Source organism: Dendrobates tinctorius, unplaced genomic scaffold (assembly GCF_039654945.1).
Source record: "Dendrobates tinctorius isolate UK_male_01 unplaced genomic scaffold, ASM3965494v1 ptg000046l, whole genome shotgun sequence".
Classification (NCBI taxonomy): domain Eukaryota; kingdom Metazoa; phylum Chordata; class Amphibia; order Anura; family Dendrobatidae; genus Dendrobates; species Dendrobates tinctorius.
Window position 1 is genome coordinate 46,085,062 of NW_027361714.1, and position 24,815 is coordinate 46,109,876.

The 24,815-nt window shown below is 44.1% G+C and overlaps 1 protein-coding gene across 7 annotated transcripts in view; it reads right to left on the minus strand.

The window, feature by feature from the left end:
• The window catches only part of BCLAF1 (BCL2 associated transcription factor 1), a 74,627-nt gene that overhangs the window by 15,011 nt on the left and 34,801 nt on the right, over window positions 1–24,815 (minus strand). For 2 of the 7 annotated variants that reach the window (XM_073575874.1, XM_073575871.1), the window contains exons 7-9: window positions 19,389–19,479; window positions 10,809–10,984; window positions 6,332–6,482 (exon numbers count right to left, since the gene is read on the minus strand). In XM_073575874.1, coding sequence (XP_073431975.1) covers window positions 6,332–6,482; window positions 10,809–10,984; window positions 19,389–19,479 — 418 coding nt within the window. The other 5 variants (XM_073575870.1, XM_073575869.1, XM_073575872.1 and 2 more) reach the window with 5 other exon arrangements.

Sequence of the window (24,815 nt, forward strand, 5' to 3'; positions counted from 1 at the left end):
GTCAACGGCCCTGTGAAAAAACATATAACATACGGATGTCATCCGTCTGTATCTTACTGTTTAATCAGTAGGACAAGCTAAGAGTTTTTTTTTTTTCCCCAGATGTGAAAAATGCATGCAACAATAATTGTAAAAACAGACACAGATCAAAAATAAGTTTAGCACACTAGGAAAAAAAAAAACAGATTGTTACTCACATATGAGAGGGAAACAAACGATGTGTGAAACGGGCCTAAGGCTTATAAATATATGTCGCATAGTGGGCAGTTTGTTCATGCATATGTAAAACCTTGAAAACCCACCAGGAAGTATTTCTTGCTTTTAGGAGTATATTCTGGATCCCACTCCTCCTCTTTAGATCGCTTTTGAAAACTTGGTGCTGTATTCACAGGAGCAGTACTCGTTCCAGCAAACACCCCTCGAGCACGGCCTCTGCCTCTAATTCGAAACTGCTAAACAATTGGTTTAATTGGTGAAGTGTTCCTTTCGAACATAGCGAACAAGACGATTACGTGCACAATTTGTGTGCGACAGAAACTGCTTGTAACATGTAAGTTACTGCCAAATATCACACTCTTCGGCATTTAGTGACTACTGCATGTAAGGACATTAATTCAGTCGTGGGTCAGTGGTGACGACAGTCCCTGTAAACAAAAGTCATATCACAAATGCAAAGTACTCAACAAAACAACAAGGACAATTTCAGGGTCCAAATACAGAAGAGAAAATTCTGTAAGTAACTTTGGCAGCTATAACACAAGATAAACCTCCGTAGGGTCCAGACAGATGATGACAACAGCAGTCTGCAATGGGCTACTCACTTAGCTTGGCATTGAGGAGGTATACTGTTGACTATCTTTTATAGTATACCCACAGGTCATTCTTTCTGAGGTCTAGCTCTTAAAGGGAACCTGTCACCATGATAACGCATTTTATTCTGAGGGGCACCATGTTTAGGGCAGGGGGAGCGGAGCAGAATGATATACCGTAGTTTTGTAAGAAAAGTTTCAGTATAACCTGTGTTTTATCACTTAATCCTCTGCTGTTACTGGGATTTTTGGTCCAATGGGCGGTCCTATCAGTGACTGACAGTTTCCTTTGTATAAGTGTGCATAGAGAGATTTTTGTCAGGCAATGATATAACCCCCACTGGTCCAAAAATCATAGAAACAGCAGAGCTTTAAATGCTGAAAACACAAGTTATGGTGAATCTTTTCTTACCAAACTCTTCTCAGCTTCCCCTGCTCTATAACATGGTGTGTGCAGATTGAACTGTATTATCATGGCAACAGTTCCCCTTTAAGTAACCCCAACAGGCCAATTCATGAAAAAATCTCAAGAAAACAGACCTGCAGCAGTTTTTGACAATAGGTGCTAAGGAAATCCTGAAAAAAAAGACTTGGTACAGGTTCTTGAGAACTGAAGTTAACAACCGTTTCCATAGGATGTGGCCTAAATGTCACCTGACCATTGGGGGTACTACTTCTGGACCATGTATCCTTTTTTCTCCTCTAAACACAGGGCAAACAGCGAGAAAGGGTGCATTAAGGTCTATGGTAAATGACAAACGTAGGACTTGTATTAAAGGGATATTTCATTTCCAAGATACTATCCTAATACGTAGAAGCAATAATAAAAAAAAAAAAAAAAAAAAAATAGTAAATACCTTCTATTAGAAGTTTAGTATAGTTTTTAAGATTCGCTATGCCGCATTCCCCATGTAGGCCAGCTTGGTTATATATCCATGGTTACAACCACAGAGCTGTCACTATATGAATGGTCGTAACTATGGATACCTAAGCTACTTCAATGCCATGCACATGGGGTAAGCAGCATAGGGAATCAGAAGAACTATTCTAGATTTCTAATTAAAGGTATTTGCTATTTTTATTATTATTATACCTACTACATATTGGGATAGGATCTTGGAGATGGGAATACCGCTTTACAGACACAGCCTAGAGTGTTTTCAACACACTCCTTACACTCATCCTATGTGTCCTGATTTTAGAGAAATGAGAGACTCCGAAAACGCAAACACCCATAACCCAAATATTATATGGGAATCAGTTTTCTCCTCAAAAAATGAGTAAAGCAATCAAATAGTCTACAACCAACACAAATTAAAAGTGCAATATAACGGATAGCATGAATGATGCAACATGATCATTGCAAAGATGGTGGTCCACTTACGAAAAAAAAATAAAAATGAAAATATATAGTCATAGAACTCTAGAAATGGAGAATGACTTTGGAAAGAAGACATCCAATTATTACCCAAATGTGTACAAAAAGGTGTCACACAGGGCACATAAGATAAATTGTGAGATTCATTATGGGGTCCTGGCTGCAATAAGTACTAAAATCTCATACTGACTTCGTATGTTGGGGGAGTGAAGGATCTGGCATGTCTGATTTGGGACTGAGGTGTTTTCTATTCTCGATATAAGCAGCGTCAGAGCGACTGCTTCTGTGTATGGAGGAGTCGGGAGCGTGATGGTCATCTAGTGCGTATTGAGCCCTTTAGGCTTCAGTATCACATAATAGCCTTGTACTGTAAACGTAAGACAGTGCTTAACACTGCAATGGTTTCACTAGTTTCTATACAGTGTGGAAATTCTGAAACTCACATCTACACATGCCCTGTCCTTTGGTAAAAATGATAAATATACTGAAAAATTATTTTATTAGCGAAAAGGAACAAATAGCAAATTCCACCTATGTTAGTGTCAGCACATGCTGAAGGAGAGGTGGCTTTCACGCTTTATGCAAGGTACAAATCTCAAGGGTTACATCTGTAAAAATTGAAAGCTCCAAAGACAGTAACAAAAAAATATAGTACTGTGCAAAAGTTTTAGGCAGGTGTACAAAAATGCTGCAACATTTTTTTTAAAAATAGAAGTGTTAATGGTTTACCAATTAACAAAATGCTTCACTGTTGATAGCAGACACTCTATCATACCACTCATCATCCCAACTGCCTTCTGTTACAACCAAATATTTCACATTTAGACTCATCAGCTCAGAGCATCTTCTGCCAGTTTGGCCGGGTCGCTTGACCTTCTTTCAGTGTAGAAGGGAGGGTTTTTGGCTGCAATTCTTCCATGAAGATCAATTCTGACCAAAGTTCTCTGACCAGCAGATGGATGCAGCTGTGTCCTACTAGTTGATATCAGAGTTGCTGGCAAAGCTGGAATTTTTCCAACACCAAAGGGAAACACAATGTGCGCTAAGTTTCCTTGACTAACCACTGAATCTACGGTCTTCGATATGGCCCATCTCCTGGTGTGTCCTCAAAACAGCACATCTTGAAACAAAATATTTGACAGCAGCAGGAATAAAATAGAAGCAAAAACTGGAAACTTTCGTCTTGGTGACAGGTCTCCTTTTGGGATTTGACTCAACTTAGAATGCCATCACCTGTCCACAAAATAAGTGATAACTTGCTGATCACTCAGTGTACCCTAATGTTCCTGAGAAATGGGTCTCTGAAGTGCCTCATTTGAAAGGAGCAATTGGCAAGCATATAAACCACTTCTGAATTTATTCTTTGGGACTGCTGAAGATGGTAGCTGTCCAAATAATTGTCCAAACCTTCGTTCTGATGACAGTCATCTAATGTGTATGCCAGCAGCCTTAAATAGTAAGTCATTTTAGTTTTTATTTAATGAATCAATTGTACACATGAAAATTATTAACTTTGTAGTATATTTTATCAGATGAATCGGCTTCTTTCTCCACCAAAATGAAGCTTTCATTTTCAAAATTCTCAATTCATTAGGTAAAATCTGTATTCAGTGAAGACAGATTTTTACATTTAAAATAGGAGGTGACAGTTGCTTCTGATAAGATTCTATGTAGACTGGAGGGAAAAGGAGGAAGGAGTTAGAGGCAGAGCTCCTCACCTTCCCCCACACTCCCATCTACATAAGATGTTATGAGCAGCATCTGGCATCTATGTAAATAGGAGTGTGGGGAAGGTGGGAGGAGCTATGCCTCTAAAGGCCGTTTTACATTTAGCGATGCACCAGCAATCCCAACCACGATACGACCCGGTCAGGATCGCTGGTGCATCGCTAAATGGTTGCTATTGAGCTGCCTCACAGGCAGATCTCACAGCGATGCAGCAGCGATACAGCGGACGATACTTACCTTTCAGATGCGGCGATCCTGACGTCCTCCCGCCCGCCTCCACACATCGCTCGTCGGCGCCAGCAGGAAGCGCCCGATGAGAAATGGAGCTGCGCGATCGACAGACAGCGGGGGAGCCGGTCGGAGGTAAGTATCACACATAGCGATATCGCTGCTACGTCACCAAATCGGTGATGCTTTAGCGATATCGCTATGTGTAAAACCCCCTTAACGCCTTCCTACTTTCCCTATCAGTGTATCTAGAATCTTATCAGTAGCAACTGTCACTTTCTATATCTTTAAAGGGGTATTCCCACTTTAAGATCCTATCCCATTATGTAATAGATGGAATAATAATGATATTAGCAAATACCTCCAATTAGAAATATAGTATATAGTTTTTCTAATTGCTAGGTCTCTTTCCTCATATGCAGGCATTGCAGGACCTTAGGTATCAATGGTTATAACCACTAGCAACTAGCTGTCACTATATCAGTGGTCGTAACCATGGATACCTAAAGTCCTGCAATGCCTGCACATGAGGAAAAAGACATAGCGAATCAAAACTATACTATATTTCTAATTGGAGGCATTTGCTAATATTATTTTACCTACTGCATAATGGGATAGGATCTTGAAGATGGGAATACCCCGTTAACGTAAAAATCTGTCTTCACTGAACACAGATTTTAACTGTGAATTGAGAATTTAAAAAAATGGACAATTTTGGCAGAGACAGAAGCAGATTTTTCTGATAAGACATATTACAAAGTTTCCTATTTTCATGTGTACTATTGATTAATGAAACACAAAGTCAAACAAAAGTTACTGTTTAAGACTTGGAAAAAGCAAGTTTGCAATGTTCCATCTACTTTACATTAGTAAAAAGAGCAGAATATTAGATCTAGGAATTAGAGAAGCACTCTGCTAACTTGCTGAAAATCTTAACATAGAGAGGTCACGATTCATCAAGATCAGCAATTTTCACGCCTGTCTTGATGAGGGGGCAGGCTGCAATCAGACACTCCTGATTCATTAAGAGGCGCATGCCTCTTAATGAATCACAAGTATCTGACAAATGTCGGAGATTGAAGATTTGTGGTATAAAGGTACTGTCACACTTAGCGATGTACCAGTGATCCCGACCAGCGATATGACGCGGTCAGGAATGCTGGTGCATCACTAAGTGGTCGCTAGTGACCTGCCACACAGGCAGATCTCACCAGCGACATCGCAGGGGTCACTACTTACCTGTCAGACGAGGCGATCCTGACGTCCTCCCGCCCGCATCCACGCGTCGCTCTTCGTCACAGTAGGAAGCCCAGCAGGAAGAAGACGACGAGAAGCGGTCCAGGATGTTCTCGCGCGATCAGCGATAACCAGCGGGGGAGCGGTCGGAGGTAAGTATCAGACATAGCAATATCGCTATGTCACAAAAAAACAGTAACGTTATAGCGATATTGCTAGCGATATCGCTTAAGGGGGTTTTACACATAGCGATATTGCTAGCGATATCACTATAACGTCACCGCTTTTGTGACGTTATAGCAATATCGCTAGCGATATCGCTATGTGTGATACTTACCTCCGACCAGCTCCCCCGCTGTCCATCGCTGATCGCGCGAGAATGTCCGGCTCCATTTCTCGTCGGGCGCTTCCTGCTGGGCTTCCTGCTGGCGCCGACGAGCAACGCGTGGAGGCGGGCGGGAGGACGTCAGGATCGCTGTGTGTGAAAGGTGAGTATCGTGCACTGCGTCCCTGCTGCATCGCTGTTTGGTCTGCCTGTGTGACAGCTCACTAGCGATCATTTAGCGATGCACCAGCGATCCTGACCGAGTCGGATCGCTGGGGCATCACTAAATGTAAAGGGGCCTTTAGTGTGACAGGCCCTTAAGGAATGTTGTCCGTCATCATGAAATTTAGTGAGGGTTGCCACGCCCTGCCCAGCAGCGCACACATTGTCAAAGCTGAGGAAGTTGCAAATTTATAGCCCAACCCCGCATTGTGCCAACATTTTGCTACTTTTCAAAGCTTCTATGTCAGAATTCAGAATCCATAGTACTGTATTGTAGAGAACGGTCATAGTCTGAGCAAGACATTCTCTCTCTCTACTTGTGATCAGAAAGTAGTAATGTATACTGATGTCTATGGATTGACATAAGCTTAACTACTACTCACTATATAGTTCATTAAAACTTACAAATGTGCCCCTGGGCCTACTGATGCCTGGAAAACCTGGGTATTCTTTGGACTCCATTGGGCCTTTGAATTCCTCATCTCTGCTTTCCTTCTTATTGTCTTTGTCATCATCAGACAGAGAAGGAGACGGGTCATGATCTTTTCTTCTTTTGCTGTATAAAACAAAAACCACACATAACACACAGAGAACGCTTAGAAGAATACCAACAACACATACATACAGGACAGACATCAACTTTAAGGCTGTGTGACCACGTTGCGTTTTTTAAGCGTTAACGCCGCTGCGGAAACGCTTAAAAAATGCATCCCATGCAACCATATGGGACTCCGCAGTTGCTGTGCCAATGCTGCGGAATCGCATTCCGCCGCCAAAGGAAACGCTCACTTTACGCATATGGCTATGCCCACATGTGTAAAGTGAGCGCTTCATGTGCGGCTGGTACCCAGGGTTCGGAGGAGAGGAGACTCTCCTCCATGCCCTGGGTACCATATTCCTGTAAAAAATAAAATTAACATAAAAAATAGGGATATACTTACCCTCTATCAGCCCCCGGAGTCCTCAGCGGTGCACGCGGTACCTGCCAGCAACTTCCGCTCCCTGGGATGCATTGCGCGAATGACTGATGACATAACGGTCACGCGAGACCTCTACGTCATCAGAGGTCATTCGCGCAATGCATCCCTGGGAACGGAAGTTGCTGGCAGCGCCAATAAGGGCCGGGAGGACTCCGGGGACCGACAGAGGGTAAGTATATACCTATTTTTTTTTAATTATTTTTAACATTCTATCTTTTACTATTCATGCTGCATAGGCAGCATCAATAGTAAAAAGTTGGTCACACTTGGCAAGCACTATGCGTGACAAGTGTGACCAACCTGTCAATCACTTTTCCAAGAGATGCTTCAAATCGCTTGGAAAAGCACTAGCATTCTGCAAGCTAAAAACGCTTGCAAAACACATGCAAATTCCTCATGCGTTTTACCCACGGCGGGGAGTTGCGGAAATGCTGCGGACAATTCCGCAGCATTTCTGCATCGTGGGCACATAGCCTAACAATTGTACCTCTTACAGGAATTCTGAATGCTGTAGCCCCAATCACTCTTGGTATAGCCTAGCCTGCCCACAGAACTGTACATTGTGGCCTCATTGAATACACGGATGGTTACTTTACAATGTAAGAACTTATCCTTGAGTAACTACACCACCATACATTGCAATATATAGTCTGCTACCTAACAGTACTCACAAACAGCGACTTAACAGGAGAAGTAACTAACTGGCGGTAGTGCAGATGATAAAATAAGTTCCATGGCAAGATTATACAGGTGAAAATTACCAGTGACCTCCACAGTGTGAAATCACCATAAGTGCACAAAGGACCTAGTTTATGCTTTATTTGGTGACTACAAAAATAACCGTTTAGGAGGATTATGGCACTACAATACTGATGGTCTTTTCCTAGGATCACTTGGGACTAAAACAGCAGCACCCTGCCAATTTGCTTGCTGAAGGGGCCAGCACCCTACATTCAGTAGTAGTTGCACCCGGTATTGCAGCTCACTCACAGTGAGTGAAAAGTACAATGCAATAGCAGTCACAGCGGATAAAAAAATACAGCAAGTGCTACCAAAAGTACAGTGTTGTTGCTAGCAAATAAAGATGAAACTACGGTACGTCCCCTTCAGTCAGCTGAACAGCGGGGTACCCAACAATAAACCATCAATATTATTATAATGGAATATACCTTTAGGAAGTCTGACCACAAAAAAAAAAAATCTAAAAGGAGCTGATGAGTCCTATGTAAAAACAACTATTGAATCGTAAAACATTAAGAAACATTTTCCTATACTCTGCAGTTAAATTTATCACCATTTTCAATAGCTCTGCTAGCTGTCAGATACTTTACTCACATCTGACCTTCTCTCACAGCTAACACGCACTACTGAGTAAAAAAAAAAAAAAAGTTATAAAAGAACTGAACTGTATCGTGTGTGCGCGTGTATAGGACATACTAATTGCTGCTCATCAGGGATGGTCCAGTTGAGCTCCACTGCTCCTTTTACAATTTTTCTCCTGCACAGCAGTGTTCCCACTGCGCCAGGGCTACAAGGCCCCATTCATATGAGAGTCTCTTCATATAGATAAGTGGGCATAGACACAATGGGGAAAAAAACTATTTAGTCAGCCACCAATTGTGCAAATTCTCCCACTTAAAAAGATGAGAGAGGCCTGTAATTGACATCATAGGTAGACCACAACTATGAGTATCAAAATGAGAAAACAAATCCAGAAAATCACCTTGTCTGATTTGGCAAGATTTATTTTGCAAATTATGGAGGAAAATAAGTATTTGGTCACCTGAAAACATGCAAGATTTCTGGCTCTCATAGACCTGTAGCTGCTTCTTTAAGAGGCTCCTCTGTCCTCCACTCATTACCTGTAGTAATGGCACCTGTATGAACTTGCTATCAGTATAAAAAACACCTGTTCACAACCTCAAACAGTCACACTCCAAACTCCACTATGATAAAGATCAAAGAGCTGTCAAAGGACACCAGAAACAAAATTGAAGCCCTGAGCCAGGCTGGGAAGACTTGAATCTGCAATAGGCAAGCAGCTTGGTATTGTAAAATCAACTGTGGGAGCAATAATAAGAAAAAGGAAGTCATACAAGACCACTGATAATCTCCCTCAATCTGAGGCTCCATGCAAGATCTCACCCTGTGGGGTCAAAATGATCACAAGAACGGTGAGCAAAAATCCCAGAACCAAACGGGGGGGACCTAGTGAATGACCTGCATAGAGCTGGGACCATCGTAACAAAGGCTACCATCAGTAACACACTACGCCGCAAGGGACTCAGATCCTGCAGTGCCAGACATGTCCCCATGCTTAAGCCAGTGCATGTCTGGACTCGTCTGAAGTTTGCTAGCGAGCATCTGGATTATCCAGAAGACTATTGGGAGAATATCATATGGTCTGATGAAACCAAAGTAGAACTGTTTGGTAGAAACAAAACTTGTTGTGTTTGGAGGAGACAGAATGCTGAGTTGCATCAAAAGAACACCATACCTACTGTGAAGCAAGGGGGTGGCAACATCATGTTTTGGGGCTGCTTCTCTGCAAAGGGACCAGGGCGACTAATCAGTGTACATGAAAGAATGAGTTGGGCCATGTATCGTGAAAATTTGAGTGCAGAACTCCTTCAATCAGCATGGGCATTGAAGATGAAACGTGGATGGGTCTTTCAGCATGATAATGATCCCAAGAACACTGCCAGGGTAACGAAGGAATGGCTTCGTAAGAAGCATATGAAGGTCCTGGAGTGGCCAAGCCAGTCTCCAGATCTCAACCCCATAGAAAACCTTTGGAGGGACTTGAAAATCCATGTTGCCCAGTGACAGGACCAAAACAACACTGCTTTAGAGGAGATCTGCATGGAGAAATGGGCCAACATACCACCAACAGTGTGTGCCAACCTTGTGAAGACTTACAGAAAATGTTTGACCTCTGTCATTGCCAACAAAGGATATATAACAAAATATTGAGATGAACTTTTGTTAATGACCAAATACTTATTTTCCACCATAATTTGCAAAATAAATCTTGCAAACTCAGACAAGATGATTTTCTGGATTTGTTTTCTCATTTTGACTCTCATAGTTGTGGTCTACCTATGATGTCAATTACAGGCCATTATTTGACTATACCGACTGGAAAACCTTTTAATCTGGCATCATTCTGATCCTAAACATTTTAGAGTCCATGGAATCAATTTATTTCTAATATCCCCCTTATAATTTGTGTTGCCTATCTTTATCGTTTTTTGTGTATGGAATGCAAAATCCCATTATATAATGTTAAAAGATCTACATACAATTAAGTGGCTAATCATATAGTGGAGCCATTATTAAACTGGACATAAAGTAAAACTACCCACCATAATGAACAATAACAATATACACACAAAGGACAAATAACATCCTACTGCTCTAATAAACTGTGGTCTTAAATGTAATAGAAAGATCACCCAAAATTATCTGTCTCCAGGCACAAACAGTAAACAATGGTGGAAATTCTTGATCACTTCAATATTCTCTGTGGCATTCAAACACAATATGTTTTTTTCCTTCATTGACACTGAAGATTCAACAGCAAACTGCGGTGTTATGAGTGGAAAAAGTGGAATCAAGCAGAAAGAACCAAAGTTCTTACACAAACGAGTTCTAGAAATGCACTGCACTGAAGTCCAACTTCCTGATGTTGCCTGGACAATAGGACACAATAATTTGTCATTTTTTTCAGTTAGCTTGCTATTCCAAAGTTTTTGTCCTCATCCACCATTAGTCGTGTAAAAGACAAATACATTTTTGCTGTAAAACAAACAATTGTGATTGTTTACGTTAAGCCAATATAGAGAGAATGAATTCACAAAGCATTCACAGCTTGCTACAAGATGGATATGCATATTGCTTACTTCTCATCCTTGAACACTTTCATTTCCTTGTGCTCTTTGTGGGCCTTTTCCTTCTTGCGAGAACCACTAGATTCCCGGGAACCCTTGGAGTCCCCTCGCTCTTTGCGGTGCTCTATCCTACGACGATCTGAATCACCCCGCAGATCAGTTGAGATACTCTTTACTTTCTTTTCAATCTAAAGACAAGGCAAAGTCATATAAGATTCCTGAAAAAGGGAAACATAGAATGGGAGTTCAATTATGACAACTGAAATTGACGACTTCTCTGGAGCTATATTGATGTTCGATAAGAACAAAGCAATAAATTGAAGGCCACATGCTCAACCACTAAAGGCACATCAATGGTGATAAGGCATCATGATCAGTGCTGCAACTGGAGATTGGCGCTCATGTACTTTTGGGGACGACCTGAGCAACTTTGGAAAAAAAAGTGGCAGTGCACCGGTAAGATGCATCTACTTCAGAGCATGATAGATAAGTTGCTTTTTTTTCCCCAGGGGAGGACAACTGTTTAAGACACCAGTTTTTCTACTGCAGAGTAAGGGCTCATTCAGATGTCAGTTCTTCACATACGAGGTCTGTCCGTGTTTTTTCACAGATAAAACTCTTATCTATTAATCCATGGTGCTGTTCACATATCTGTTTATTTTGGTGGACCAATGGATCCAATGTTGTTTCTAGTCAGGGTTCAAAATAACCCATATTGTCAGGAACACTGCACTGCACTTGCTCACTGAACCAGTGCGCGTGTCCTGAGTAAGACAAACTGTGCTCAGCGATACCTATGGAGCGGGCAGCAGCAAAGAAGGTGCGTGCTTCAGACCAGCAGGACCAAGTACGTGACTGCTGGGGCCGTGGCCTAAACCTCAGAGCTAGGAGCTGCAGGAAAACTCCTAGCAGGGTAACTACGGGACGAAGTTAACAAGGGGCACAGACAGGCTGGGGTCAAAGCACGACAAAAGCAGAGGACAGAATGGGGAGTCAGGACGTAGCCAATGAGTCATACACGGAGATAGCTGCAAAGTACAAGAGAGGCGAGCAAAGAATAGTCAGGTCACAGGCAAGGAGTCATACACAGAGAGGGTAGCGCAGTACAGAGTTAACAGGCAAACTCACAACGGGGGACAGAACCAGGTCAGAACCATATAAGCAAGCTAGAAGACAACAAACAGGCACAGGCATACAGGGGTCAACACACTCTGCCAAAGGCAAAAGTATAACTGACGGGGATTTGAGTTTCCCAGGGCTATATGAAGGTCTCCCTGAACCAAAGAGAGGCCACAATAATTAACTCCAGGCGTGCAGGTCAAAGCCTGCACTGAGCTCAAGACATTAACCCCCTGATGTGCAGGTCAAAACCTGCACTGGGATCATGACACAGACTATGGGTCTGTGAAAAAAATCAATGACAGCACACAATCATCCGAGTGCAGTTCATGTGCTAACTGTTTTTAACATCGAAATGTATAGAAGCAGATTTGCAATTTATTTATATTTGCATATGAAAAAAAAAATCACTGATGAAAAGGATTGTAAAAACTGACAAACTGTCAAAACATTGATGAAAATACACACAAAAAGCCACTAAGCAAACATCAAAATTTGTCAAGTGCAAGTCCTTAAAACAAAGCAAAGCATGGATTTTTGGGATAACTCACAGTAAAATACTTTTCTCCGAGACGCTCATTGGGGGACACAGATACTGTGGTGTATGCTTCTGCCACTTGGAGGCTGACACGAAGTGAAAGAAAGAGGTTAGCTCCTCCTCCGTCGTATACACCCTCGCCCCTATTGCAGGCGGAACTCAGTTTGGTGCCAAAGCAGTAGGAGGACAACAAAATCAGCCTAAATACAGGTACAACATGTCTAGAAAAGGACCACCTTTATAATCACATAAATAAATGCGTATTAACTAAACAGAAACAGAGCCAACTGGCTAATAGGGTGGGTGCTGTGTCCCCCAATGAGCGTCTCGGAGAAAAGGATTTTACAGTGAGTTATCACAAAAATCCATGTTTCTCCTTCGCCTCATTGGGGGACACAGATACTGCGGGACTTCTGTCGAAGTCTGGTGCCGAAGCACCCAAAAGGCGCCCCCTGCCCGGGTAGAGTGCGCTCCGATCCCTGCTGGAATTGGCGTGCCTCTAATGCGGTAGGACTCCTGAATCGTCCAACGAATCCATCTGGCTATGGTCGATTTTGAGGCGGCGAGTCCCTTCCTGCGCCCTTCGGGGAGCACGAACAGCGTGTCCGTCTGACGAAAGGGTGCCGTCCGCGACACGTACCTCCTGAGGGCTTTTACAAGGTCTAACGTGTGAAGAGCCTTTTCCACATGGCGCACCGGTGCTGGACAAAATGAAGGCAAAACAACATCTTCATTAATGTGAAAAGAGGACACTACTTTCGGCAGAAAAGGAGGGGCTGGTCTGAGGACCACCTTATCCCTAAGGAAAGTGAGGAACGGAGCTCGGCAGGATAGGGCCGCCAGCTCTGAAACCCGCCTGATGGAAGTGATGGCCACTAGGAACACCAGTTTCCAGGTAAGGTACCTCAAAGAGATATTATGAAGCGGTTCAAATGGAGCTTCCTGCAGAACACTTAGGACCATGTTAAGGTCCCAGGCGTCCATAGGCGCTTTCTAGGGAGGTACCAAGTGGGAGACTCCCTGAATGAAAAGTCTTCACACCTGCAAATTAGTAGCAATTCTGCGCTGGAACAGGACGGATAAGGCCGATATTTGTCTCCTGAGGGAACCTGGGGCAAAGCCCGAGTCTAATGCTCTACTGACTGAGCTATCTGGGCTCTCTAAGCCCGACTGGAGAAAAGCCAAGATGTTGGGGATCGAGAATCCCAGCGGGGAAACACTGCGGTGTCAACACCAAGCAAAGAACACCTTCCAGGTGTGGTGGCAAATTCGTGCTGAAGCAGGCTTCTGGGCGCCAATCATTATAGCGACCACCTCGCTCCCGAACCCTGCCTGGGTTAGAATCTAAGATTCAATGGCCATGCAGTCAAACACAGGGTCCCTGAGTTCGGGTGGCAAATCGGCCCTTGAGACAGTAGATCTGGGCGCTCTGGCAGGCGCCAAGGAACGTCGGCGAGCAGCTGCATTAGATCTGCGTCCCACGCTCGAGGGGCCAGCAGGATCGCCGGCACTCCTTCCGTCTTGATCTTTTTGATGACTCTCGGAAGTAGAGGCAGTGGGGGAAATAGATATGGGAGGCGAAACTGGTTCCATGGCAGAACACACGGGTCCACAGCGAATGCCTGCGGGTCCCTGGCCTGAGCGACATATGTGGGCACCTTGGCATTCACTCTGGAAGCCATCAGGTCCACACCCGGAGCTTCCCACAGTTGACAAATCTAATGAAAAACTTCGGGATGTAGAGACCACTCTCCGGATGGAGACCACTCTCCGCCATGTCCTTAACCATAGGGCTCTTCTGATAGAAATTGCATTAGCGGCAGCAAGTGCCGAGCAATTGTCCGCATCCCAAACCGCATTGATTACATAGTCTCCGGCCATCGCCATCTGACCTGCGACCTCAGAAATCTCTGCAGGTAGATCCTGCTCCTGCGCGACCTTGTTTAATGTTTCTGACCACGATGATATAGCCTTGGCTACCCAAGTTGCTGCGAATGAGGGAGCGAGCACTGACCCTGACGCCTCATATACTGAGCGAGCTAAGCTCTCTATAAGGCGATCCGTGGGATCCTTAATTGAGGAAACACTAGGGACGGATAGCAGGGTCTTAGTGGCTAGGCGCGAAACCGGAGGATCCCCAACAGGGATTCTATCCATTTTTTACGGAGGTCCGGAGCAAACAGATATCTTGTTTCGAGTGCCTTTTGACCCGAGAAACGCCTGTCGGGACGTTCTATGTGCCGCTGCACTATGTCCTCAAACTCCGGGTGAGAGGAAAAAATTGTGTGCGGGCGCTTCACTCGCTTAAATGCCACTTTATGCCCCGTAGCCGCTGCGGGATCATCCTCAATCCCCAGGGTCTGATTGACGGCTTCTATGAGGCCGTCCACTGCTTCACGTGATCCTGGAGTGTCCTGGTCAAGGGGCTCGTCTGAGTCGCAATCTGAGGTCAGCTCGCTATCAACCACTGGTGACTGGGAGCGAGAAGCAGAGCTTACGGATGCCAAGGCACCGGATGGACTGGGCGACACCGTGTGGATTTGTTTCCTCCGGATCAGCCTGGAGTGAGAGCAGCCCCTGCAGGCCGGAGGCTTTTGTGAGGTGGAGGTTCCCTCTATGGCCGGCGAGCCGTTGTCCTTGCCCCTATCTGGGGCTTGAAGGGACTCTATTGCTCTCGTAAGCGACACCATGGACTGTGACAGAGATAGGACCCCCTCCGGGGACACATTGGCTACAGTCGCAGGGGAGGGCTCCTGGGCGCATTCGGAGTCACAGGCTTCTGGCTCTGTGCTCGTGGAAACCTAACCCCACTAGAAATGCATGCGGCATAAAGGAACGTGTGCGATTTACCCTTTTCGGTCATATTGCTGCCAGGCCTAATTTATATGAGGGTTGAGGGGAAGGGAGGAGGAGGGAAAAAAAAATCTTTAATCGCCCGTAGCGCGCCTCTAGGGTCGGGGGTCACACTTACCCCGTCCTGTGTCCCCACGTGTTCCTGCCGCTGCGCTGCCCAGCGTTTCTTTCCTCTGGGTAGGCCGGGACATTCCTCTCCCGGTCGCGGCCTACCCTGCGATGAAGCCGGGGGGGGCTCAATTAGTTCGGCGTCCGACCTAGCTGGCGGCTTCTGCCTTTTCCCCCTGCAATCCCTGCCGCCGGAACCTGGCGCCCCCGCCTGGCGGAAGGGGGCAGGAGGGAGGAGAGGGAAGGAGGATTGCCTTACACTCCCTAAGATGCGTGGAGCTTCAGTGGATTCCCCAAAACGCTCTCCCCAGCCCTCCATACCTGACTCTGGATCTAGCACACCAGGTAGAGGGGATGGGGTTAATTTCTGGATGGTGCAGGCACCCTAGCTCCATCTAACCCCTTCAGTGGGTGAGGAGAGGGACCCTCCGCCGCCTTGCAGCACCGCCGTCTAGCGTTGGTGGAGCAGTGGGGGCCGCACAGACTAGTCTTGTGCCTCTGTACAAGCCCATGGTTTCTATACCTAGGGGTGGACAGGGCTAAGTCCGGCATCATGTCCCACGTCGCGGGAGAGGATACGTGGAGGGACACTCGCACGTGCTCTCCAGTTGTTGGTTTGGAGAAATTGGACCCTTTCAATAGGATCCGTTGCCCCTGTCTTATCTTCATAAAATAAAAAACAAAAATAGAAGTCTGGGGAAAAAGGCCCAGAGATGTCCCTCGGTGCGGGAAAGGATACGTGGAGACGATACTCAACACGTGCTCACCCGCTGACGGTTTGGGGAGAGCGGACCCTTTCAATAGGATCCGTTGCCCCTGTCTTATCTTCATGGAAAAAAGAAGTCTGGAGAAACCTAGACACGTGTGCCTCCAAAGACACTAAGCAAAAAACTGAGTTCCGCCCGCAATAGGGGAGAGGGTGTATACGACAGAGGAGGAGCTAACCTCTTTCTTTCAATTAGCGTCAGCCTCCAAGCGGCAGAAGCATACACCACAGTATCTGTGTCGCCCAATGAGGCGAAGGAGAAAAATACCGTATTTTTCGCTTTATAAGACGCTCCGGATTATAAGACGCACCACAATTTTTGAGGAGAAAAATAAGAAAAAAATATTTTTTAATAAAATGGTGGTGCCTCTTATAATCCTTGCATCTTATTGCTTACCGGGGTTGGTGGCTGCGGTGTAGAGGGGTCCCAGGCTCGCTGCTGGAGGAGGCAGGCGTGGAGTGATGCTGCAGGCCGCATTCAGGGATGAGGGGGGGCTCCGATGTGTGCTGTTGCTGCTGCAGAGTCTTGTGCTGGTGTCAGGTTTCTCCACTTGTCCGGCGGTTGGAGGCCGGTGCTGCGGGTGCTCCGGTGCGGCGTTGTGTGCCCATCGATGCCCGGGGCTCTGCCGACATTGTTCGACAATCCAGAGCCCCAGCATTTCCTCGGTTCCCTGTATATGTGCGCTGAAGTGCCGGTAAAAAAAAAATGGCCGCCGGCGCGTGCGCAGATGGGATCTCGGGACCAGTTCTCGAGAGATGAGATCTGAAATCTCATCTCTCGAGAGCTGGGTCCCAAGATCCCATCTGCGCACGCGCGGCGGCCATTTTTTTGCAGGCACCACCGCGCGCACACAGGGAACCCAGGGAAAATGGCCGCCGGCGCGTGCGCAGATGGGATCTCGGGACCCACCTCTCGAGAGATGAGATTTCAAATCTCATCTCTCGAGAACTGGGTCCCGAGATCCCATCTGCGCACGCGCCGGCGGCCATCTTTTTACCGGCACACAGGGAACTGAGGAAATGCCGGGGCTCTGGCCTGTCGCACAATGTTGGCAGAGCCCAGGGCATCGACAGGCACACAACGCGGCACCGGACACACCCGCAGCAGCGGCCAGCAACCGCCGGACGCCCCCGATCACAGCCTAGGTAAGGCATGTCCGCTTTGTAAGACGCACCCCTGTTTTCCCCCCAAATTTTGGGGAAAAAAAGTGCGTCTTACAAAGCGGAAAATACGGTAAACAGCCCTCGAATACCATAGTTGTGCTGTCCGGTTTTCATTGACTGATAAGAGAAGACTGAAAACTCCAATCATTTTTTGTTTTGTTTTTTTTCCACATGAGAAAACTGATGGAAAAAAAACTGATACACTGGCCAAACACTGCAAAAACACCGGTCTTGGGCATTGTAATTAAAAAAAAAAACCCTCAGAAGATCAAGCTTTTCTTATAGCAAGTTTACTTCAGAGTGAAATGTCTCGGTATATTGTAAACAGCATAAACCTAGAAATGTAGAGGATTTGGTTAGTGTATTATAAATTTACATGAAACCACCAATCTGCGTGAGGCTCCACAAGCTGGCATCCCCAAAGTGTGCCTACAATTTTAAAGGAAATCTGTCAGGGGGATTTTGCTATGTAATCTGAGGACAGCATGAGGTAGGGGTTAAAACACAGATTTTAACTGTGCTCTCAGATGAGGTAACAAAAACCAGCTGACAGATTCTCTTTAAGTCATCCTTTAAAATGTTCCGGTTTTAAGTGTGGAGCCTCCAGGCCCCGGTTCGGAGATACTGATCTCCACAGCCAGACATCTGTTGATTCGGACCACAATGCGCAGCCTGGCTGCGGATCTCCTGACTAGAGCGTGACACTAGCAGCCAGTCCCTGTATTGCGATCCAAGATCGGGCCGATTTGTAGGGACGTCTGCATGAGCCCTTAGACTTGTTTCTTAGAGAAATGATGTAATATCATTGAACAAATATAGATAAGAGTACATCCTTTGGAGCAAAAGGGGACAAACTAAAAAATTTCTGCAAACTTATCCCATTGCACTGAACTTGGGCCTTAACAGTATACTAGACCATTAGTGTATAGTCCAATTGATGAATTAAAGTCAGATACTGCAGGAGGCACAAGCATCCAAATATTCTTACAGTTAAATTAGCCATTCGTTATGTTTCAGCTCATCTAAGTGGCAAAGTAACTTATCCTAACAAGGCGATTTATCTTTTTTGCGCTTTTGTTTTTCCCCTTCATTAAAGAATCTTAGTTTTTTCCCTATAGTTTCTATCACAGCCACTTGAGGACTAGTTTTTGTGGCTTGAGTTGTAGTTATGAATAGCACCACTCACTTTACTATATGAGGTATTGAGTAAAGGGAAAAAAAATTACAAGGGGTGAAATGGTTAAAAAAAAAGAAATTCTGCCATTGTTTTTTGCATTTGTTTGTATGGCCTTCATGGTGCGGTAAGTTACCTAGCAACATTTCACGTCCATAGGCTTCATAGACTTACACTGGAAAATAGATTTCTGTAGTCTATGTGTAACTTTTACAGGCACAAACTAGGACCTGCAATCACTTGATCACTTGTACCGTATACAGCAATACAGTACAAGTGTTGAACTATATTGTGAAATTGACAAGCACTCCAGCAACCCAACATTTAAATGCCACCATCAGTGATTGACAGTGACAAAGTAATACAGCAGAGATCAGAGCTAGCTCAAGTCGCTGCTGTTAGTGGCAGAACCTGCTCCATACATGTGCACCCTTGATGGTAATGTAATTTACTATTATATTATGAGGCAAAGAGATTAAATTAACAGGACTCTTGCGAAATGAATAAGAGCCCAGATACAGTTTTTGGCAATGGCCTCCACACGGTTTACATCTGGCACCTGCTTAAAAAGTTAATTGGGTGCCAGAACACAACAAATATGATACTGACCTATTCTATGGTCAACAGTATTATTAGACAAGGTAAACCCATTAAACAATGACGGAGTTTAACATAATACACAAGCACTTTTTACTCTGAATTTAGTAAATTCTTTCTCCACGTAGGCACATAAGATATGAGCATTTAGATGACATTCTTCTGCCACAAAAGTATAACTCATCCAATTATGTTTCACATCCCTTTAGAAATTACTCCTGAATAGGTATAATAAAAGCTCCAAAGAAAACTTCAAAGGGAAAAGTAACAAACCTTGGACGGCTCTTCCTTCACTACAAAGACCTTATCTTCATTCTGCATACATGCATGTTTTCTCTGGATATTGGGTGACAGATCTATCCTCCTACAAGTGAAGAGATGCAATGAAGAAAAAAATCCTCCTTAGAAATCTCTACTTAAATCACATTTCCATAACAGAAACCGGTCACCAGATTTTCCCCGATATTAACTAAAGCCACTACCTTTAACCCCTTCACCCCCAAGCCTGTTTTCACCTTCCTAACCAGGCCAATTATTCCAATTCTGACCACTGTCAATTTATGTGATACCTCAGGAACACTTCAATGGATCCCAGTGATTCTGAAATTGTTTTTTTCATGACATATTGTACTTCACAATAGTGGTAAATTTCGCATAATATTTTGTGCGCTTATTGTGAAAAGAATCGGAAGTGTGACGAACACTTAGCAAATTTTGAAACGTTTAATTTTTATGCCCTTAAACCAGAACTATGTCACACAAAATAGTTAAAACATTTACGTCTACTTCACATTTTTTTTTTACTTTTTTTGTGTTAGGAAGCTAGAAGGGTTAAAAATGTATTAGCGACCACCTGAATTGGTCATTCCTGTCTGAGATGTTGAAGATTTTTGGTATCTCGGGTTCCTTTTTGACAGTTATAAGAGCACTGTACAGTTCCCCTTCGGCCTCAATTAAACTTCCATACCATATCTCCCCCTCATTTAAATATCTTAAAAGGCACACGTCAGGGATGCTCTCTATCGCCTCTACTGTAAGTTATGTGCATAGAACCACTGGTAGCAATGATACCACAAAATCCTCACATATCAGGAGTCAAAGTTAAGAACAAAGTACGGTATATAAGATTTTTTTATTTGCAGACAAAGTCCTCCTTACCCTTACTAAGCACCATATTACATTATCTAATCTTACGGATGCTTTAAAAAAGTATGGGGATTTGTCGGGATATAAATTAAACTTCAAAAACAGAAGCCCTTCCATTGAATATTCCTCCTGATGTACTGGACCATTTAAAATCAAACTTTAAATTTAGATGTAAGACTGAAGCTATCAAGTACTTGGGGGTTAACTTTTCTTTTTTCTTCTTATAGCAGTTTATACCTTTGCAACTTTCCATCACTTCTGAGGGATTTGAGGGGACTGATCGATAGGAGGATGCCACTCTTGCGCTCATTAATAGGCCGTATAACCTCAATTAAAATGTCTCTCATTCCCAAGTTGCTCCATTACTTTGAAACTCTACCGGTCAAGGTCCCCATGGGTGAACTTAAGTCCTTACAGGCAGCCATAATGAGGTTCATTTGGAATGGTAAGAGTCATCAGATCTCCAAGCATGTCCTTGTCTCATGAATCACAAGGGGGCTTCTCCATTCCTGACATTATTAAATATTACTGGGCAGCTCATTTACGTAGGATTACCTCATGGGCTTCATTATGGGCTTACAATAAAAGGACAGAACTAGAAAAACTATGGATAGCCCCAATACATCCAAATTCATTACTATGGACATTTAAGCCAACTGAAATTCTAATATCTTTGTTGGGCCCTATATGCAGATAATGAGGGAGGTCTGGCTTTCATGTATGAAGTTCAGTCTGGCCACATCTAATTCGCCAAGGCTTTCTTTCATATATCAACCTCTGATACCAAATAGTATGGATTCCATAATGGTTCACCCGTGGATATATGCAGAATTATTCAGATTTGCAGACCTAGTACATGAAGACACAATGGAGCTTCTTTTGTTTGATATTATGAAGTCCAAATTTGACAATTCTAACAGTTTTTTCAGTATCTGCAGATTAAGCATCTTGCTTCTTTGCTTTAGGGTCTGCCAAAGGTGTCTCTGCCAACTGATTTTGAGAGGATTTGCAAATGGGAGCCATCGACCGAAGGATTAATCTCGGAAATTTATAGGATTCTAAATTATTCACAGGAGGGCCTACAGCTAAAGCATTCCTATATGAGCAGATGGGAGTCTATCCTGGGGAGGGGGTTATGACCCCAGAGTTCTAAGATCATTTGGGAAAAAGCGGCCAAATCTTCCATTTGCACTCTTCATAAAGAAAACCAGTACAAAAAATTGATGTTCTGGTATCACACCCCTGATCTCCTCCACAGATTGAATGCTCAACCCTCAAACTTGTACTGGCGCTGTGGCTCTGAGGTGGGCACTCCGTATCATATCTTCAGGTCTTGTTCTGGGATAACGGGATTTTGGGATGAAGTGAGAGTCTTGATATAAGCAGGGTTCTCTATTTGGAGGTGGGTCTTTATCCAGAAACATATCTGCTAAATGTTTCACCTAAAGGGATTGGGAAGAATTCAGCCAGACTGATGCTAAACATCCTTACAGCGACAAGGTGTTTGAAAGCTCTTCACTGGAAGACCTCTCCTCCTCATCAGCACTTACTGTATTTTTTTTTTTGACTATAAGACACACTTTTTCCCAAAATTTTTTTTGGGGGAAATGGAGGTTCGTCTTATAGTCGGAATATACTTACAAATACCGTGGCGGCAGCAGGAGTCGGGCGATTCTGCGGTGGTCCCGGTCCAACGCAGCTGGGCGATGATCACACTCCCTTCCCAGGCTGGTGTGTCTGGTGCAGCAGATGCGGTGGTGGTGCTCTGTGGTGCGGGGGGCTCCGCCGGCATTTTGTGAAAGCCCGCTGCAAAGCAGTGGCCTCCGGGGAAATGGCCGCATGCTCAGATTGAGATCTCGGCAACGCCCCCGGTGGCCATTTTCCCAGAGGCCACCGCATCGCAGCAATGGATACGCAGGTCCTCTGGGCTTTCACAAGATGCCGGCGGAGCCACGAGCTCAACTGCCGCCCCAACCTGGAATGGGATTTCCCGGAAGCCACCGCACCTGCCTGGGATGGGATTTATATCGCCGGACCACTGAACATCTCCTGTGACCACGCTCCACCAGTGCTACTGATTCCCCCCCGGGTAAGCTGAATTCAGACAGAAAGACAGGCCCTCATTTGACACAATTTCTTTTCCTTGTTTTCCTTCTGAAAATTTGGGGTGCGTCTTATGGTCTCGTGCGTTTTATGGTCCAAAAAATACTTGAATATTTGAATCCTAGTATTTAATGCTTCATTCTACAACTTGTTTTTTCACCACTTTGGGGAGCGATTCCCAATACTTCACCTAACATTCTTTTATTTTGTCTTTGTAGCTTCTTTGAGGTTATTGAATAATGGTTTGTTTGAATTGCCCTTAAAGTGCTCAAACCCACATTCAAGAAGTTTATTAACCCTTCAAGTGCTTCACAGGAATAAAACCAAATATTTAAGGAAAATCCCCACAGGCAATCCCATGTGCTGTGAAAGTCTAACAGCCGCAAAACATGCAGCCACGAGATCTAGAACATATCAGAGCATGCCTGGATAACACATTATGTTCACTTTTTCACACTTTTTTTATTCATTTTTTTTGTTTGTTTTAAGAAATTAGTTTGCAGTGAATGAAATACAAATCTAGTTTATGTGGGCAAACAGGAAATCCATCAGTAGCTAGTGCTGTTCTACCACTGTATCCAGTCTAGGCAATGCCATATGTGATTTAGCTAGGCAACAAATTATTGGCCTGGAGTCCACAATGTTTAAATTCTGATATTTGGAGCACCATACATTCAATTTAGCAGTGTACAGTGTTACAATATTGTAGCTCTCAATGTAATTGGAAAACCACAGATATAGATATATATTTTACACATCCATACAGTTGTGGCCAAAAGTATTGACACCCCTGCAATTCTGTCAGATAATACTCAGATTCTTCCTGAAAATGATTGTAAACACAAATTCTTTGGTATTATTATCTTCATTTAATTTGTCTTAAATGAAAAAACCACAAAAGAATGAAGCAAAAAGCAAAACATTGATCATTTCACACAAAACTCCAAAAATGGGCTAGACAAAAGTATTGGCACCCTCAGCCTAATTCTTGGTTGCACAACCTTTAGCCAAAATAATTACGACCAACCACTTCCGGTAACCATCAATGAGTTTCTTACAATGCTCTGCTGGAATTTTAGACCATTCTTCTTTGGCAAACTGCTCCAGGTCCCTGATATTTGAAGGGTGCCTTCTCCAAACTGCCATTTTTAGATCGCTCCACAGGTGTTCTATGGGATTCAGGTCTGGACTCATTGCTGGCCACCTTAGAAGTCTCCAGTGCTTTCTCTCAAACCATTTTCTAGTGCTTTTTGAAGTGTGTTTTGGGTCATTATCCTGCTGGAAGACCCATGACCTCTGAGGGAGACCCAGCTTTCTCACACTGGACCCTACATTATGCTGCAAAATTTGTTGGTAGTCTTCTGACTTCATAATGCCATGCACACGGTCAAGCAGTCCAGTGCCAGAGGCAGCAAAGCAACCCCAAAACATCAGGGAACCTCCGCCATGTTTGACTGTAGGGACCGTGTTCTCTACTTTGAATGCCTCTTTTTTCTCCTGTAAACTCTATGTTGATGCCTTTGCCCAAAAAGCTCTACTTTTGTCTCATCTGACCAGAGAACATTCTTCCAACACGTTTTAGGCTTTTTCAGGTAAGTTTTGGCAAACTCCAGCCTGGCTTTTTTATGTCTCGAGGTAAGAAGTGGGGTCTTCCTGGGTCTCCTACCATACAGTCCCTTTACATTCAGACGCCGACGGATAGTACGGGTTGACACTGTTGTACCCTCGGACTGCAGGGCAGCTTGAACATGTTTGGATGTTAGTCGAGGTTCTTTATCCAACATCCGCACAATCTTGCGTTGAAATCTCTTGTCAATTTTTCTTTTACGTCCACATCTAGGGAGGTTAGCCACAGTGCCATGGGCTTTAAACTTCTTGATGACACTGCGCACGGTAGACACAGGAACATTCAGGTCTTTGGAGATGGACTTGTAGCCTTGAGATTGCTCATGCTTTCTCACAATTTGGTTTCTCAAGTCCTCAGACAGCTCTTTGGTCTTCTTTCTTTTCTCCATGCTCAATGTGGTACACACAAGGACACAGGACAGAGGTTGAGTCAACTTTAATCCATGTCAACTGGCCGCAAGTGTGATTTAGTTATTGCCAACACCTGTTAGGTGCCACAGGTAAGTTACAGGTGCTGTTAATTACACAAATTAGAGAAGCATCACATGATTTTTGGAACAGTGCCAATACTTTTGTCCACTCTCTTTTTTATGTTTGGTGTGGAATTATATCCAATTTGGCTTTAGGACAATTCTTTGTGTTATTTCATTTAAGACAAATTAAATGAAGATAATACCAAAGAATTTGTGTTTGCAATCATTTTCAGGAAGAAAGTGAGTAATCTGACAGAATTGCAGGGGTGTCAATACTTTTGGCCACAACTATACTTTTTTTTTTTTTTTTCAGACTGTGAGAACTAGATTTACACTGACAAAACACTTATCA